Raw genomic sequence first — 18,152 nt, 5'->3', positions numbered from 1 at the left:
GAAGAGGTCTACTGGATCTGCTCTGGGACGGCACAGTGCCGCCGGCTCCCGGTCCTGCTTCTGGAGCAATCTCCCCAACCGGCTCTGCTTCCCCGCAGTGGGCGGGCTATCCCGGGAGTACGAAGGTATGCGCGTATGCAACCTCGGCTGCTGCCAGCATTTTCGCCGGCGCTCGGTGATAGACGCCGGCAGCAGCTGAGGTTACCATACAGGAGGATCCAGGTCCCCTGCAGCGATGCGGGGGATCTGGATCTTAGTCTAATAATCAGACCGCATTTGCTCTGAAAAAAACCTTGTCTTATAATCGAGCAAATACGGTAATTTAGTATCCATGTAGTTTCAGTATCCCCATAAGCACCCAATCCTCCAAAATGGCATACTGATGGAAACGAATACACAACTTCTTCTGATATGTGTTACTTTTATACTGCATGTCTGCAAGATGGGGATTATATCTGAATGTATTGTAGCATAACTAACCTTCCGTAAAAAACAACGTGTACCATAAATGCTTTACAACATCTGACATATCAAATGCTGTGAACTGTAGCTCTGTAGCCCAGTTGTGATCTAACGTTTCATGCCACTGATAGGACACACAGCTAGTTATGTAGGGTTTTGCCACCAGCTGCCACTGAGCTAAGTGTGCCAAAGTTTAAGTAGTAGTTTAAGTGGAAGAGGACATAAATACATGTAAATAGTCTAATATAAGAAGGCTTTCATATTTATAGGGAATACAAGATAGTTCTGATTAAACAAAGCTTCTATGTTCACAAATAAACATTTTGCTAGTTGTATAGGTTTATCCATTACGTACATATGTGATTATATAAAACCCTATATTTTTCATTATTATTATATCAATGAAACTCATCCAGAAAGCCAAGATCGGACTCAGATTTCACAGCATTTTGATATTAAAGAGTTGTATGCAGTAGATGCATTCTTGTAAAATATGTATGTATATCTATATACCAAATACATTTTGCTAATCATATATGGCGTTTTGTCTTTGCGGATAACAAAAGTCACATAACTTGCTTGTTTTGGGGGACACTGCATCCCATTCTCATTTGTATCCAAGAGGTTCCTCTGCCTCTCCGCATGGTTCTTTGTCAGGTTATTGAAAGCCAACTGGTAAGGGCTTTGGCTAATATGTACTGGCCCTGTGTTAACAGCCACCTTAATTACCAAATTAGATCATAAGTCAGGAGAAACTTCTTAAACTGTCTTTGTAGATGGCCTTTGCATACAGATGGAATATGAATCCTTGCACAGAATCTATGTCCTGATGTGAAAAAAACATAAGTATTGTCTGGAAGGGTCTCCCGAATGCCATACATTTCCAAAACATATTGAAGAACTTACTTGTTGTTCCCGTTGCTTGACCTTGTGTATAGTGGCGTTAAGATTGTAACTGATTTGTGGAAAGTAATTCAGGCCAGCTTTTACTAGCATGTTTCTTCATCTGCTCTCCTTGTTACTAACGAAAGTCTATTTTTCCCCAATAAAAAATGAAAGAAAGCCTGAGTAAATCTACTTAATTATCTGGCCATTGCAAGCGGCAGAATTAGAGAGCTTCAAACTGAAAGGGCCAATTGATTCCTAGGTAAATAAGATCAGTTTCACTAATTACTCTTGGCAGTCGTCTTTGTAACAAGACTACTTAATTACCACTATACATGCAAGAACCAGCTGAATTTTATATATAAGGACCACAATTTATTTTATTTTTTTTGAGTGGAAGAGGGAAATTTTAGCTACACAAAGGCAACATGTACTAATAATATAACAATACAATGTTTACGTCTTCTTTGGAAGTAAACAAGAATAATTACGGATGTGGTTCTTCCGAATGCTTTGAGATAAACACTAACCTAGCAGACATAATTTAGGAGGCCCCACGCAGTAGAGTAGGACTTGGCATTTCCGAGAGCACTGGTTTGACTATACACAAAACGTACGTGGCTTTTGGTAACATAGCTGTTACATTCCAGTACTGTTTTGATGAACAATGTGTTTCCGCGCCAGCCAGGATGATGTCATTGCTTAACCTATTGCCATTTCTTGAAATTGATGTTCATAGGTGCAGTTTTAGGACACATGTTTTGAAAGGACCTTAAAGCATTACCACCGTTAACTTGTTCTTAACAGCATTGGGCGTATTCAACCAGCAGTGGGTATAAACCCCCGATACCGCCGTGTAGAGAGCACACTGGGAGATCTGGCACACTAACAGAGGTTTCAAATCTTTAATATTTTTCACTTTTGCAAAACCCCTTTAGCATATATCAAATTAAATGTCGTCTGCCCGAAACAGGATTCATGTATAAACAGATCCAGGGAAGGACTAGATTTGAAACTGCGGTTTCAAAAAGAATGTGAGCTATTGCTAAGGCTGCGATTTTCTGTTCTTTCCATTGAATGGCGAATAATCGCCAAAGCCCTTTGTGGGATACTTTTATTGTTCTGAATAAAATGGCAATAATAATTTATAATTTGTGGCGTATGCCTCTGCCATACTGTGAAAGTCTTTAAAGGATTTGGTATTTATCAGAGCATGTCTGGAAATTTATATTTGACAACTAGTATTCCTAAAGACAGCAAATTGTGCATGCACACAATGTCATATTGCATATCTGGTGTGGGTGTGTGTGTGTGTGTGTGTGTATATATGTATGTATATATATATATATATATATATATATATATATATATATATATATACTCCCTAAAAGAACTAGGAGCCTATTACAGTGGCAGGGGATTACATTGAAATACAAATGTATATAATAGATTAACATACAAGTCAAATGTAAACCAGGAGTTTGCTTTTTCTTCTTGTGTTGAATGGATTTCCTGCATCCTTTACAAAGGAATGTGGTGCAAATCATAACTAAAGCACCATGCAATGTAAAATATCCCCTTGACGTAGATAAGAACAGTTTTAATAATCAAGTCTACCAGTCTTTTGCCTTATAAGGCTCCTATTTAACATCCAGATCCGAGGACTGTTCTTCAAATAAACATTTAAGGAATGCGTCTTTCTTTTCTGTTTTGCCTTTACTTAAAAAGCTTAATGATTTACCATAATTCACCATTATGAAGATTAGTGCGTCTGTTACAGTTTGTACCTCGTGCACATTACATCTGTTGTTGTATCCTATACGTCAGAGTTTGGTCAATGCTGCTTTGACTGCCATCCCCTTACAGTCATGGCTTAGGGTAATAGCTGCTGTAGGCCAGCAATGACTTCTTGAGGTGCCCGGTTTATATGTAAGATACAGTTGAATGATACAGATATATCATCTTGTCAAGCTGCGTGTAAGCCATGCCAGACCCAGTATTTGTCTACAACATGAGAAAATGCTGTACAGATGATTGCAAGCTCCATGATACTAAGATAGTGAAGACATCTCAGTTGGCTTTGCTCTAGCTTGAGAGAGAGCGTGTGTTGAATTCCTATTAGAACAGTATGGCTCTTTCTGCGGTTGTGTTCCTGTTACTAAGGGAGACTGTGGTGTAGTTGTCACCAGGAATTTAATGTAGTCGGCATGGATTTTCAGCTTCAGTCTATGTAAATGAGAAAGATCAGATACACCATGATGAGTGCTAATTAGGCATTGTGAAATCATGCCTAATACACCAATTGATATGCATATTAGCTAGGCATGAGCCATTGAATCTCTTTAACCCACTATTCGTTAAAGGGACAAGCCTTTAATTATTTGTCTAGATTTAATACTTTTCAAATGTTATTGATAAGTGAGCATAACATCAGAAAGCCTGCATACAGTACTGGTGGCAATAATGTGCTAACGTCTAATGGATTTAAAAGCTTGAGACTAAAGAACGATTCATGAGACTGCTACCTCCTATGTGCATGTGTTATCATCATATGTCCTGTGTAGACTTCTAAAAAGGTTATTATTACATTACTTCATTAACCAGGTAAATAAGTCATTTAGCCTGTGATTGTTATGAAGCACGGAATCGGCACATTCCTAAAGCAGATGCCATGGTTCTCAAACGTTGTCATTATCAAAGTATTTTCCAAAGACTAACAGCTTGCAAAATCCTAACTTTCAGATAATATACCGGTGTGTGTGTGTTTTATATTTATATATATATATATATATATATATATATATATATATATATATATATATATATATATAATTTTTTATTTTTTTTTATTTATTTTTTTATTGCAGTGAAACAAAGAATAACAAACCTAAAATTCTTGGTTAATCATGCTTGCCTTTTGTAGTGTTACAATAGTTGATTGGTTCCAAAGGACATTAGTCTCAGACAGTATTATGATGTAGGACATGAAAAATAGACCTGCTACGTAAAGTTTATTTTGGCAAAGTGTAGAGATTCCTGGACTTACTGTGAAGTCTCTGTGAAATGCACATCCCGTGTGACCTAAGATGTCAGTGACTTGAGAAACTTGCAGGAGGTCACCACATGTTTACAGAAGAACCACTGGCTCTGCAGACTGCTGAGACATTTTTCTTGATTTTAATGTGTAATTATTCTGTTCCAAGTGACTGGGCAAATTAACCCCTTTTGTGCACTTCAGTTTCTGAAGTAGTGAAAAAACAGCGGCCCTCTTGCAAGCCATTGTATGGATACTTTACAGCCAGAATGTGGAGACAATGTTTGCTAATTTACATCTTAAACAAAAGGACAATCACGATGGGACCAAAGGGAGATTATGTGGAACTTCTGTTTATCTTCTATGTATACATGGCTGTATGTTTCTAAAAGAAACTGGTTTGGATACGTCATGAATTGTAGGTCTAACAGGTTGCAATACATTTGTGTTTACTCGTTCACCTATTTGTAACAGGATTGGGTAGCCAAGTTGGTTCTAGATCTCAATTTTAGATATTTATCTTCCCTTTTTTTTTTTTTTTGTCCCTTTAAAATATTCCATACTATTCAATGGTAGTCTTAGCTCATACATAACCCCCTCACTGTTTATAGATGGCTAAGATTAATACAACTGATTTCCTATCAAATCTAAAGCAGTAGTTTTCATGTTAGGAAATCTGGGAGCACAAAAGCAGAAGTGCTCTGACTATATCTGATCTGATCAATCCCTTTCTAAGCATGTACTGCCTTGCTGCAGTCTATACTTTGCAACACCTTTTTCCTTTTTGAGCATTGTGGCCACCATTGATTTGGTACCTAAAACCTGATAATATATAATACAGCTAAAAAACAAAACAAAAAAGTTTTACTGTGATCTTACTATGATCAAGTAAAAGCCCCATCTTTAAATAATATTTCCAACACTTTTAATGCCTAAAAGATTAACCTGAGTCATAAATTTTTATATATTATATCATTTTTATATGTAACATAGCATTAGTAAATGTCAGTGAAATATCCTTTCTATGGTATCATGCCCAGTATAGCACCGACGCTGCAGTGTAGTGCAATTAACATGTGTATGACGTTGAACTGGTGATGTTTTGGCCAAGTCTGCCGGATAAACCTTTTGTCGTGGGCATTCATACCTTTTTTTTTTTTCTTCACGTTTTCTTAAAAACTATTCTGCTACTCATATTATCGTATTGTTTTACTCCAGATGGTTTTCTAAAACACTGATAAGTTGAAGATTGTGTGTGAAATCATTACAATTAATGCTGCCGCGGTTCTGTGTTCAATTCACAGCACAGCTTAGAATAGTAGTATTAATGGCCCAAAAAATATAACTCAACACGACCTTCTATGAAAGAGTAGCTATTACTGGTTTAAGAAATCTGTGGATCTCTTGTCATGTCCGTTGGTCTTCATGCATCTCCTTTGCTCGCGCAATCCAGTTAGTTTCTGAATCATTGTGCTCTAGCATACGCAATTCAGAGACTGAACTACAATTGCTTCGGCCTGCTAAAATGTGGCCTTTATGGTAGACGTCATGGAAAGGCATGTGAAAGAAAAACATTTATATATTGGGAGGCTACGCTACAATCACTTAATTCCGTGGAATTTTCCTTTATTTACTCTTGTGGTTTAAGATGGGTTTTTTTTATTATTATTATTATTTTCCGTATCAGTAGATCAGGAAATGCTCAGAGATTTGGTTTCTGTGAATGTTTTGTTACCTGGGAATCATCACCTAATGGTTGACAAATAACTTGTGTTTTTTTGTGTTAAAATACCTTAAGGAACCCTATTCACACAGGTGTGCATGTGACAACAAATTTATTTCATAATATTGGCAAACACTATTTGTATGTTAGTCATATCTGTTTAGCAACGAACTGACGGAGCAACTACTGTATGAAAAATATTATTTCCCCCTAATCTGTCCCTCAGAAGTATTAGGTGTACGAAAAGAAAACATGATTCAAAGTTTATTCTTTGCTCTAACATTTGAAATAGGCAACATGTTTTATTTCTATTAAAAATGTTTTCTTATTCATATGGTACTTTTTTTCTCTCCCAATCTAAATACTTTTAGCTTCCTGGAACTATGTACTGTGGTTGTTTTATGATACAGTGGTAACATTCATTAGAATGTCCATTATATAACAAAATAGCTATATTTTGGCACCATAATGCGTAATTTAACGTTCTTTATTTTTTTTTTTTATCTGCACAGAGTCCTGATGAATATGATGATGATGAAGCAGGGCAGAAAGAACAAAAAAGAGAAAATGCACTTACCCAGCAAAACACTGTACAGAATGAGTCTTTTAACATCGACCCAAGTGATTCCTATTTGCAACAGGTGAGACCATTCACATTGTGTTCAACCAATTTTATGAGTCCTCTATTAATAGATGTGAGTTAATAGGTCACACACACACACACACACACACACGGCCACACACACACACACACATACATGGCCATGTAAAAATCCATGGCTTGCTCCTATTTCTCGGTTAGTATGGTCATGCTTTACAAGCACCGTTCCTAATATTATTTAGAGGCCAAGCTCATTTCAAAATGTGGTGGGATTGTTTTTGTGTTGGACTCAGAACTATCTCAGAAAAACTGTTACTTATAATAAACTATGACTACCACATTGTCCTACTATTTCCAAGCATTTTGGTTGTGTTATATATATATATATATATATATATGTATATATATATGTATGTATATGATAGATATGTATATATATATGTATGTATATACAGTGGGTAACCAGAGTAAAATATAGTATTCAGACTTATTATTCTGATTTATTTTTTGTCTCAATTATATGTACTTTTTTGTAAACCTGTTAGCTGTACTTACTGAGTGATTTTAATTCTCAACAAGGGCAAAAGGTTAGACAGAGTTTTCCTTATTGTTCTTCTTTAAAGTATTAATGATTTGGGGATTCAAATAATTGTGAAATATGTGAGTCTTATTTTGTTTTGCTGCGATTACTGACTTGATTAGACCTTAAGAGCGCACAATGAATCCCTTCAGCTTTTCCTTTTTGTGCACAAGCCAACAAAACTTTGGAGGTCGTTCTAGGGTTTTATTAGAATACAAAATAGATTAGTTAGTTAGCTTTGATGCTGAGGCAATAATCACAATCCAATATCTCTGGAGCCTAAAACAAAATATGTATATGCACCGTTGCTGAAAGAACGTTTCAAACTTAGGAAGGGTGTGCTTTTTTCTGTCCGTACAGTTGGTTGTGACGAGTGCAACAGGTTTCCTTAAAAGTTTTTTTTGTTTTTTTCTTTCTGTAAGCATTTTGAGATGAGAACTTTCTTTTTCTGTTTTACTGACACTTTTGTGTAGACACTTATCAATGTGTTCTACGTAACAGCGGAATGAATCGTGTTGTTACCGTTACAAACACCAATCCAAGTATGGTTTCATTAATACCTGTTTCTACAGAGTCTGTATTTTTTTAATGAAACCTCATTAAAACTAATTTGCTGAGATTTTTCTTGAGCTCAGTTAACATTTGTGTAAATGTGACAGTGACTTCAATTGATGAAATTCCACAAACCTGATGTAGCACGTGATTATCAGGTAGTAAACAAAAGACATGCCTTCTGCCAATCTCCCCTGCCAAGAACACGCAGGCTAACTGTCTACATTAGCATTATATATATATATATATATATATATATATATATATATATATATATATATATACTGTATATTGTAATACTCCTGGAGCCTGCAATCTTCAACATATTCATAATGAAATCAACACAGACGGCAGAAAATATAAACTCTTTCACTTGATCTGTAATTTCTGCTTAGTATGCTTATATTGGGAAGACTACTTTATGCAAACTGTTTAAAGCTGATATATGTCCATACATTTTGTCATCCATTGTGTGAAACAATCCTAGATTCTAGAACAAGTGAGAGTGAATGAAGAACTTTTAGTTTGTGAATTGTATTGAAGATGTTTGACGTTTAGGGACTATCTGCCTCATGGAAGGAGAATCTGTTGAAAAAGATTGTTTCAATAGTTGAGCAGAAATTGGTGCTAGAATGCCTGAACTGGAAGCATTGGAACCAGTGGGGATCTCTAATGACCCTTCCCCCACTGGCATGATCTGATAAGGAACACAGCGCTGTAGAGCTTTGCTTCCTGATCACTGTTTGATCAGTACACCGTGAGATCCTAGAAAATGGTAGTAAGTTTGAAATAAGGGGACCCCAGTAACATGTGTATATTTATTGAATATTTTCATCTTGAAAAATTTAAATCACCAATTAACCTAGTGCAGGGGTGTCCAAGTTTTTTCTGCAGTGGGCCACATCATCAGAATTGTATACGTGCGTGGGCCGCTGATTAAAATAAAGTAAATTACACAAAACCTTTACTTTTCCTCTCACTGATTTCTGGGATTTCTGGGCCTACAAATTCAGGATTCTGGATAAGTAAAAATAAAATAGTTCTATTTATTTTAGGGAAGCACTAAAAAGACAATTCTGGACCAAAACCGAAAATTCAGGGTTCACTTAGCCGAAACTGAAAGTGATGACCCCCCCCCCCCCCACACTTTTAAATAAAAGTAAGTTACACACCAAAATTGTACAAAAAAATTATGATTGTTAACAGCAATCTCAGGCATACCCAGATTCCAGCATGTACTGGTTGGCTGGGCATTGTATTTTTTGTCCAATTTTAGTGTGTAACCACGCTTTTATTAAAAGTAACACACCAAAATTGGACAAAAAAAATCAACAAACACACTCTTTTTATACCCAGGCAACCAGTGAATGCTGGAACCTAGGCATGATGGGACTGTGATTGCTGTTAGCAGATTGCTGTTAGCTGTTAGCAATCACACTCCTATCATCCCAAGTCAGCCAATACGTGCTGGTACAGGGTGGCTGTAAGTGCAGACCCCATACTGCTGGCAGCATCAATACACAAGGGGGGCAGCTAGCCAGGTTTCAACATGTACTGGCTGACTTGGCATGATAGGAGTGTGATTGCTAACAGCAATCACAGTCCCATCATGCCTAGGTTCCAGCACTTACACATCCATGCTATCACACACACACAGATTCATTCCCTCAATCAGGCATACTCATTCAAACACCCTCCCCCACCCCCTTACCTGCTCTACAGCTCTCTCAATGCCGCTCACAGACTTCAGCAGGGGGCGCGGCCTCCCTCGTTCTCCCCACAGAGGAGGCAGGACTGGAGCAGAGAATAGACCCTCCCACAAGTAAGCAGCAGGGCTCTTGTGATCCTGGCTACCGATCTCACGCGGGCCGCACCTCGGGCCGCATTTTGGACTCCCCTGACCTAGTGGATAGAACTGTTCAGTTTATGTTTAACACGCATGCTTTACTTTTTAGTGCTTTAGGATCATACTACAGGTGCTTGTTAAGGTACTTTGATTCTGTTGACTTGCCGTGGTTTTATGCGCAAAACTCATTTGGCAGGCTCTTCATTACCTTTCAAATTGGTCTCTGTAGGTGAGCCTGGTAGATCATGCTTTTGGTGATTACTTGAAATGTTTAATTTTTTTCTTTCAGTGTCGTGTGTTTGGAGTATGCTAGGCAGTTGCTTAGACACAATTACTGCTGTTCAATTAGTTAAATTGATACGCCTAGTTGTGTGTGCCTTACTTTACAGCATGCAGTATGTGGTACTCTCCCAGTTTAGGGAGATAAACACTTCTGCTTATCACAGCTCTGATGTGATCTGCTTAGTGTCGTTTGCTATGTCATGATGTCAGATCCTGGAAGTAAGAGATAAAGGAACAGAACATAAGGAAACAGGGCAGAGATAACTGGAGTCCCCTTAGCTGCTTTCGTTCCCACGCACATAACAAATAGAATGGGCCAGAACATCTTCCCTGATTATATGTAATATATGACAAATAATGCATTTTCATATGTATAAAAAATACATACATTTGGCTTTCATGATCGGTCCCCCTTCGTTTAGTGATTGATTTTGTTTCTGATTTGGCTGATAAGAAATGTAATTCTAGAATCATCAGAAGTAAACCAAGTTACTGAATTGTGCTGGAATGGGGGACACACTTTCCATTATACCAACTTAGCATTCAGCAAAATTGCTCTTTCCAAGGTGCATCAGATTTCTGTGGTGGGAATTTTCATGATTCAGCAACTAACTCTCACAAGTAGCTCATTTGGAATATGTTATTATGGTTAATGTGGGTTTATGGTTTCATGTATTCTATATTTCCATATTAATATTTATCAGTTTACATGCTGATGTAGAAATAGTTTAGCTGCTGGCCATGGAAAGATGAGTGTTTTAAAAGCTTATTTAAATCATAGACGGTATAATCGTAAAGGTGAAATTGCTGGGAGCATTCCAAGATGAATCCGTTTCTGTTGGATGCGGTGTAAATTTGTAAAGATAGGTGTTGTGTTGAAATGTCTTTCTTTAGATGAGATGATTACCTGCCATATAGAGAGAAATAAAAATAAAGATTTGAAAACCTATGTAGATTTGTTTGAGCATGACAGAATTTTATAGGAGCCAGATTCTTTTCAGAAGCCTTTGCAAACAATTTAAAGTTAACTAACTTCAACACACATTAAAACAAACCAGCAGAGAAGAAAATGAGTGCCCCGATCTTGTGAGCTTACAATCTATTGTACCCATATAGGTCCTTGTTAAACTGGATAGAAAGGCTACCACACTTAAATGTTGAGAGCCAAGGCTATATGTCACTTGAGATTTGTCTACCTATGTCTTCATGCATATACCTGGGTAGAAATCTATTGCTATATATAGCAGGTGTAGCCAATCGAGCTAGCCAGACTCTCCAGCTGTTATCTCCCATGATCTTGAACTAGTATCTCGTATTGTGTAAGGTAGCTAAGAAACATGGCGGATTGGTAATATTTCTTTATTATAGTTATCATGAGAGAGCTTTAGGTGCCTTCTTCCCTCTGTAAGGATACCAGCTCAGCTCCATGTAGCAATAGAAGTCCCTGCAGCCAACATCACAATTATATCCTGCTTTCCAGCTTACTCTGCTACAGCGCTTTGCAGTAAGCAACTTCCAAAGGTATGCTTTCATCAAGAACAAAGGTGTTCTACCAGGTTAAGCAAATCAATCTGGTGTACATTATTCTGCGTTCAGTGCAAATAACATTGAAAAGATTAAGTTGCCAATCAAAAGCCTTTTAACTTGTCAATTACTTTCCCATGTTATACACCTTCACCTATAGACTATAATTGTGTGAAAAAAATTGTTGAGGCAAACTGAAACGTGGGCAGTTTACTCATCAAAAAGGTTTCTAATACTTTCTTTTTGGATTTTGCCATATAGGCAATAATATTAGAGGGGTCATTGATCAAAATAACTGTGTTTCAAGAGCCTCTAAATCTGATTATTAATAAAAGTATGGGAATAAAAGAAATTTTTGATAATCTGTCCTTCGGTTTGTATTTGAGCGTATGCAGGAGAACGCAAAGTTATGCAGGTCAGGCGATTTAGTTTCCGTGCTGCTAATCTATTGCAGATAAATGTTTGGCTGCTCTCAAACTTGAGATGTAAGCCTGCCCCAACTATCTATGTTGTTTTGCCTTATAAAGTTATGGGAAACAAGTAAAGCATGACTTCATGTTTAGGTATTCTTATAACTTATTTTTATTTGTGTGTTTTTGTTTAGGAGACAATCAGGACTGTGCCAAACAGATATAAAAGGTAAGATCCTACTATGAAAAAAGGAGAACATAGGAGGCTATAGTACTCCTTAAATATATCCATTGGACGTAACCTAAAACCATATGGATTGTTAAGTGTGCGTGAGCATGGATGTGTGCGCGAGCATGGATGTGTACGTGTGCATGGATGTGTGTTTACATACGTGTGCCGGAGTGTATGTTGGAAGGGGGGGCAAAGAACAGACAAGTTGTTTGGGAGCAATGATGGCACAGGCCAGTTGTAAAAGTGGGGGGCCCCAGGGCAATTTTTGGACCAGGGCCCTGTGGTTATGTCTCACATGCATTACATCCAGATGGTAATGGCAGGGACACAAAGCTCAGTGCAGTCTTCTCAGGGATTAAGTGAATGGTTCACTGGCTTGGATAAAAATCAGTGTATTTTATGTGTTCAATTAATGTTCTAGATTAATCATAGATATAATTAGGGCTGCAACTAACGATTATTTTAATAATCGATTAGTTGGCCGATTATTTTTTCGATTAATCGGATAAAAAAATGTAATTTTTTTTTCAATTTAAAATAATGTAATAAAAAACGTACAATTTACACTTTCATCTCTTTATCACAATGGCCTCTCTCTATTCACCTTCTTATTTTACTGACATAATAATAAAAGCTACAAGAACCCAAACACAGTGTTTCTCAGACTAGGTTTTAATACAAAGTTATTAGTAAATATTAATTCATATGTTAACTATTTTTCATATTTAATAAAAACTATGAGAAAAAAGCCTTGTTTAAATTGTTTTTATTTACCAAACTGCCCCCGGTTATGCACATCTGACCCCCAGCTTGCCACTCTGCCCCCATATATGCCTTATACCTCTTATATGCCAGAGATAGGCTACTGAGCCCCCTGATATACCTTTTACCCCCAGATATGTTTTATGCCCCCCTGATATGCCTAATATCGATATGCCTCATACCCCCTATATGCCCTGAAATTCATAATACCCCCCATACACCACTATAACTCACCCATACACCACTCTGGCTCCTCCCCCTCCCATACACCACTCTAGCTCCTCCCCCCTCCCATACACCACTCTGGCTCCTCCCCCTCCCATACACCACTCTGCCTCCTCCCTCTCCCATACATCACTTTGGCTCCTCCCCCTCCCATACTCCACTCTGCCTCCTCCCCCCTCCCATACACCACTCTGCCTCCTCCCCCTCCCATACATAACTTTGCCTCCTCCCCTCCCATATACCACTTTGCCCCCTCCCATACTCCACTCTGGCTCCTCCCCCTCCCATACACCACTCTGCCTCCTCCCCCTCCCATACATCACTCTGGCTCCTCCCCCTCCCATACATCACTTTGCCTCCTCCCCCCTCCCATACTCCACTCTGCCTCCTCCCCCCTCCCATACACCGCTCTGCCTCTCTACCCGGCTCCGTTACTGACAGGAACTTTCTCTGCAGCTTCATAGAAGCCTCAGCGTAAGTGAAGGTGAGTAACGGAGGCTGTCTGTGCGATGCAGACCCCCACCGGCTGACAGAGAGGATGATCCTCTGTCAGCTGGTGGGGGTCTGTACGATGCGCACAGACAGCCTCCGTTACTGCCCTTCACTTACGCTGAGGCTTCTATGAAGTCAGTAACGGAGCCGGGTAGAGAGGCAGAGTGATGTATGGGAGGGGGAGGAGTCAGAGGGGTGTATGGGAGGGGGAGAGAGACGGAAGTGAGAGACCGGCCGACAGTGAGGGGAATCCAGGTCCCCTGCAGCGTTGCGGGGGATCTGGATTCTAGTGTTATAATCCGATCTCTGTTTGAGGTCGGATTATAATTTTTATAATCGATAAAAATCGATTTGATTAATCGATAATGAAAATCGTTGACAACGATTTTCATTATCTATTTTATCGATTAGTTGTTTCAGCCCTAGATATAATCTGCTTGCCCTACATGTAGACAGCAGGTGATTTACTAGCTCTTTTTAGCTACAACTTATCTAGTCAATGTTGCACAAGCTAAAGCGGATCAGTTATCGGGAATTTACCACCATTTCTTTACTTCCATCCTCTTTCTGAAATGCATTCCATTAACGGTGGCAACCTCTCCCATATTTAACAATATTTAAAAGCAGCGTGAGGTCTAGCAATATTTTGGATCACTAGAGTGCTTTAAAGGGGTAAGACACTGTTCAGGGAAAAAAAAATGTTTAACCAAAGGTTAAAGAAGTAGGTGTTATGGCATTAAATCTATTTTTTACTATTTTTTATTTTTTTTATATACAAGTGAACATTTCTCAACCAGTATATTCTGTTCTTTTCAGTTTTATTGGCACAAACTATTTTTTAAGAATACTACTTTGGATATATTTAGCAAATACCAGAGCAAGAAAATGAACAATACTAACTAAATATGGTAAAACAGAGTTTCTTAAGTTCCTCCTGCCTTGATGTGTCTGGACGTCCCTCAATTATTGCGTTAGAACAGCGTTTATATACAACATTGCCTGCCAACTTGTGCTTTTGATTAGCACACAGCTAGCATTCTGTACATGTATTCCCTAAACCTACAAACATTGTGTTTATATATTTGCTAAACAGACAAATGTTGTATTTAAATGGTGTTTTACATTTTGTTGTAATATTTTTCTTGCTGTGTTTTTCTGTAGTTTGCTTGCTTGAGGCATTATAAATTGCAAAAGCGATGTTTTTTTGAGGCTGACTTCTTGAGTCACGTATTTCACTTTTTTTAAGCATATAGAATAATATTCAGGAATGTGCGTGACATGTGCCAGCCACAGATTTTATTTTCAACATCTGTACGAGCAGATTTCAAATATGAACACACAGGCTTCCTAGAAATAAAGTATATGATTAAACAATACAATTGTTAATCAGTCTTGTGGTCTGCAGTATTGCGTAGCTAAAGCTTGAGAATGCTTGAAAGCTCAGTATAATCTTAACGGAGTATCTCATTCATACAGAATTAAATATTTTTTTTACAGAACAGGCATGAAATGCTGAGGCACAGTTCCTAGTAGCAGGCCATACTTTAGTGGATATGTCGCCATTGCTTTGTTCACTTAATTGTGTATCATCGATCATTTTTTAAGACCTTTGAGAATGCAGTTTCATATGATAGGTGCTGTGGTGGCACTACAGTAATAAAAAGAACGCCTATTCGCCCATAATACAAAGAAACAGTCCCAAGAAAAAAGGTCCAAGGGCACTCTCCTTGTTGAAAGACAACCCCATCATGCAACACTTAATTGCCAATTACTAACTCTCCTAAAAGTTCAATAATTTACATATGTAGAGTGTTGCCAAACCCTGCTCCCCTACCTTTAGAAGGAGTCTTCATCCAGGTCAAACCGACAGTTCCTAGTGTGTGTGTGTGTTTTCCTGGTAATTTAACAATTGGCTGCTGTTTTATGACACCTTGATGTGAAGCCAAGTATTTGACTGGCCATGCTATATACACAGTATTTCATGGAGAAACTTTTATGATGAGAATAGCCAAAGACACTCTGTGAAAAGTCCAAACTGTAGTTTCCATCGTAGTCTTTTAATAAATTCTAGAAACAGATTTGAGCCACCCCATGTATGCGCTTTGGGATGCCTTTCTGTGGCACTGCTGCTTATTTCTACCAAAAGTAAGCTTCTGGTGCCTCTCTGGTGCTTCAGTCATCTGCATTTTAAAGGAATTTGGAGGAAATGGTTTTTTGAGTGGAGTTTTAAACTCATCAACACAGTTAGATTTTCATTGTTTACATATTTAAGATAGTTGTTGAGTTGAAAGGTGGAGAAGGGGTAAATTATATCGCTGCCAAGATACCTGGCTATATAATCACCAATTAGAGATTGTATATTGCCTTTTGTGATAATACTAATTGTATAATAATTAGATCTAGGTGATATATTAAACCCTTTATAAAACATATAAAGCCAGGCTCTCATCAAGCTCCTTGTAGCTTTAATTTGGTGACATTATTAGTATATTAGGCAAACGAGTGTATATGAAATGGATTGAGAAACTAAACAGTGCACTCTGTCTTTAACTGTATGAAGGTTTGTTAGACTAAAATGAATTATGATGGTGGATTAGGATATAGGACTGTGGTGAAGTTGGGACTTGGATAGTTGCTCTTCTGCCCAGTCTCACGCGGTTCACAGTAGATGTCTCCATTCACAAGTATATTAAATGTATGTGCTTTTTTCTACTAACTGTCCTTTCATATAAAACAGGTTAAGCTTTTTCCGATTTCTTTCCAAGCGGGTGCTAGCTAGAGATGGGTGAAACGTTGAAAAGCAGGCAATTTATTCTGCTTCCGTGGTAACTCCTGACAGCAAACAGAACCTCCTCACATCGCTTCCTATGCTAATGTCACCAGAAATCAGAAATTTAAGGGTTTTTTTTGCTATGGAATATCAAGACATGGAAAGTGCCATCTATTTTCAGGGAAGAGGTTTTTCCCCCCCGGCGTTGGTAGCTATATGGCTAGTAATACTAGTCACTCGTTATCTTTTCTTAGTAGAGATTATAGAAAAGATGTGTTGAATTCATGATTGTATGTTAAGATGTAAACGGGATTTTATTTATTCACCACCTGTACTGTTTTTGTTTTTTTCCCGTAGCAACACTTCCCCTGATGATGACGCCACAAATCGGTGTTCTCGATCAGACCGGTCAATGTATAATCGCTACAGTAAAGATACAAATGTGTCCGTAAACTCTGGGCAAGGGAGCTTGGAAAAGAAAATTGAGGAACTAGAAAGGGTAACTTATCACTCTTTTCTGTGTTTATAGCAAACGTCTGATAAACCGTTTTACTAACTGATTTTTGTTTTTTGTAGGAATTAGCAAAAGAGAAACAAGAAAATCTAAAGTTACTGAAGATAATGCAAGACAAAGAAGACTTAATTATGAAAATGAAAGAGGAAATTGACTTGCTAAACAGAGTAAGAATTGTATTATTTGTTACATAGGGTGAAAAAGACATGAATAAGTGTATAGTGATAGTTGAGTATTCCATACACAATGTTTTCTTTAAGAGTTGTGTAAAGTATGAAGAGTTAAATATGTATAAACAGAACAATTTAGTATTTTTTTTTTCTAAGTTGTGGTTTGCAGACTGTGTAGCAATCAATAGCTTTTCATTTGGCAAATTATCAACGACTTTTCCTATTTTGTTCCAAAGGATTTGGATGATCTAGAAGATGAAAATAAACAGCTAAAGCAAGAAAATAAGACCCTTCTAAAGGTTGTTGGCCAGCTAACAAGATAGAAGATCTACTGAATCCTCATCAGCAAAACACACTACTGATTTATTTTTATTACTATTATTGTTTTTGGGCTGGCAGGGTAGATGAGATGATCTAGTTTTAAGGAGGACTTTGATGAAGAGGCATCTTGAATTATTTATCTTGAGTATTTGAGTGGACTAAAATGTTAGGAGGTAACATTTTGCACCAACTTTTTGATGACAGGAATTTTTTATAACTGCAAACAGTATTGCCTGTAATAAAAAAATCCATGTATCAATTATTATTGGGGAAGTCTTAGAAAAACAAACCCAAAGCAGCGGCGGATATGTGAAATACTAGTATATAATTTATTTTGCCTCACTAATGTATGGATAATGAGCAAGGGAAGACCACTAGCAACGTTATACACTGCACACGCAAGAATCAAAGTTCAGTCAACATAGCAAGATAAGAACAGCCATTAGACGAAGTTGCTACCAAGCATTTTAGATCTCCGTCAGGAAAGATCCGAGAGGACAAAAGGCAAGGAAAGCAAAAATGTAAACAGAGTCAATAGAACCGGATGTTTAATGTCTGGAGTGAATAGGTCGCTGCATACAGTTAGAGGCCTTCAAGGATGTTTTCAGATCCTTCAAGTTGACACGGAAAAGCCTAACAATTTATATACTATACTAAAACATGTATAATACAATTTACCCCCATTTTAGTGCACATGAACAGTGGGAGTGTATTGTACACACGCTCACAAAATGAGATGTAGAAATGCCAGTGCGCATGATTCTTGA

General features: G+C 37.7%; 1 protein-coding gene across 1 annotated transcript in view; it reads left to right on the top strand.

Moving 5' to 3' along the window:
• The window catches only part of LOC149302742 (PRKC apoptosis WT1 regulator protein-like), a 42,308-nt gene extending 24,921 nt beyond the window's left edge, over positions 1-17,387 (top strand). Inside the window, exons 2-6 of the mRNA XM_089482194.1 lie at positions 6,617-6,745; positions 12,094-12,128; positions 16,738-16,879; positions 16,957-17,061; positions 17,301-17,387. Of these exons, the coding sequence (XP_089338320.1) occupies positions 6,617-6,745; positions 12,094-12,128; positions 16,738-16,879; positions 16,957-17,061; positions 17,301-17,387 (498 nt within the window). The remainder of the gene's footprint in view (positions 1-6,616; positions 6,746-12,093; positions 12,129-16,737; positions 16,880-16,956; positions 17,062-17,300) is intronic.
• The last annotated feature ends 765 nt before the right edge of the window (positions 17,388-18,152 follow it).

This window comes from Sceloporus occidentalis, unplaced genomic scaffold (genome assembly GCF_023333645.1).
Source record: "Sceloporus occidentalis isolate IW3139 unplaced genomic scaffold, rSceOcc1.0.p SCAF_17, whole genome shotgun sequence".
Classification (NCBI taxonomy): domain Eukaryota; kingdom Metazoa; phylum Chordata; class Lepidosauria; order Squamata; family Phrynosomatidae; genus Sceloporus; species Sceloporus occidentalis.
This window is presented reverse-complemented; position numbering and strand designations above follow the sequence as displayed.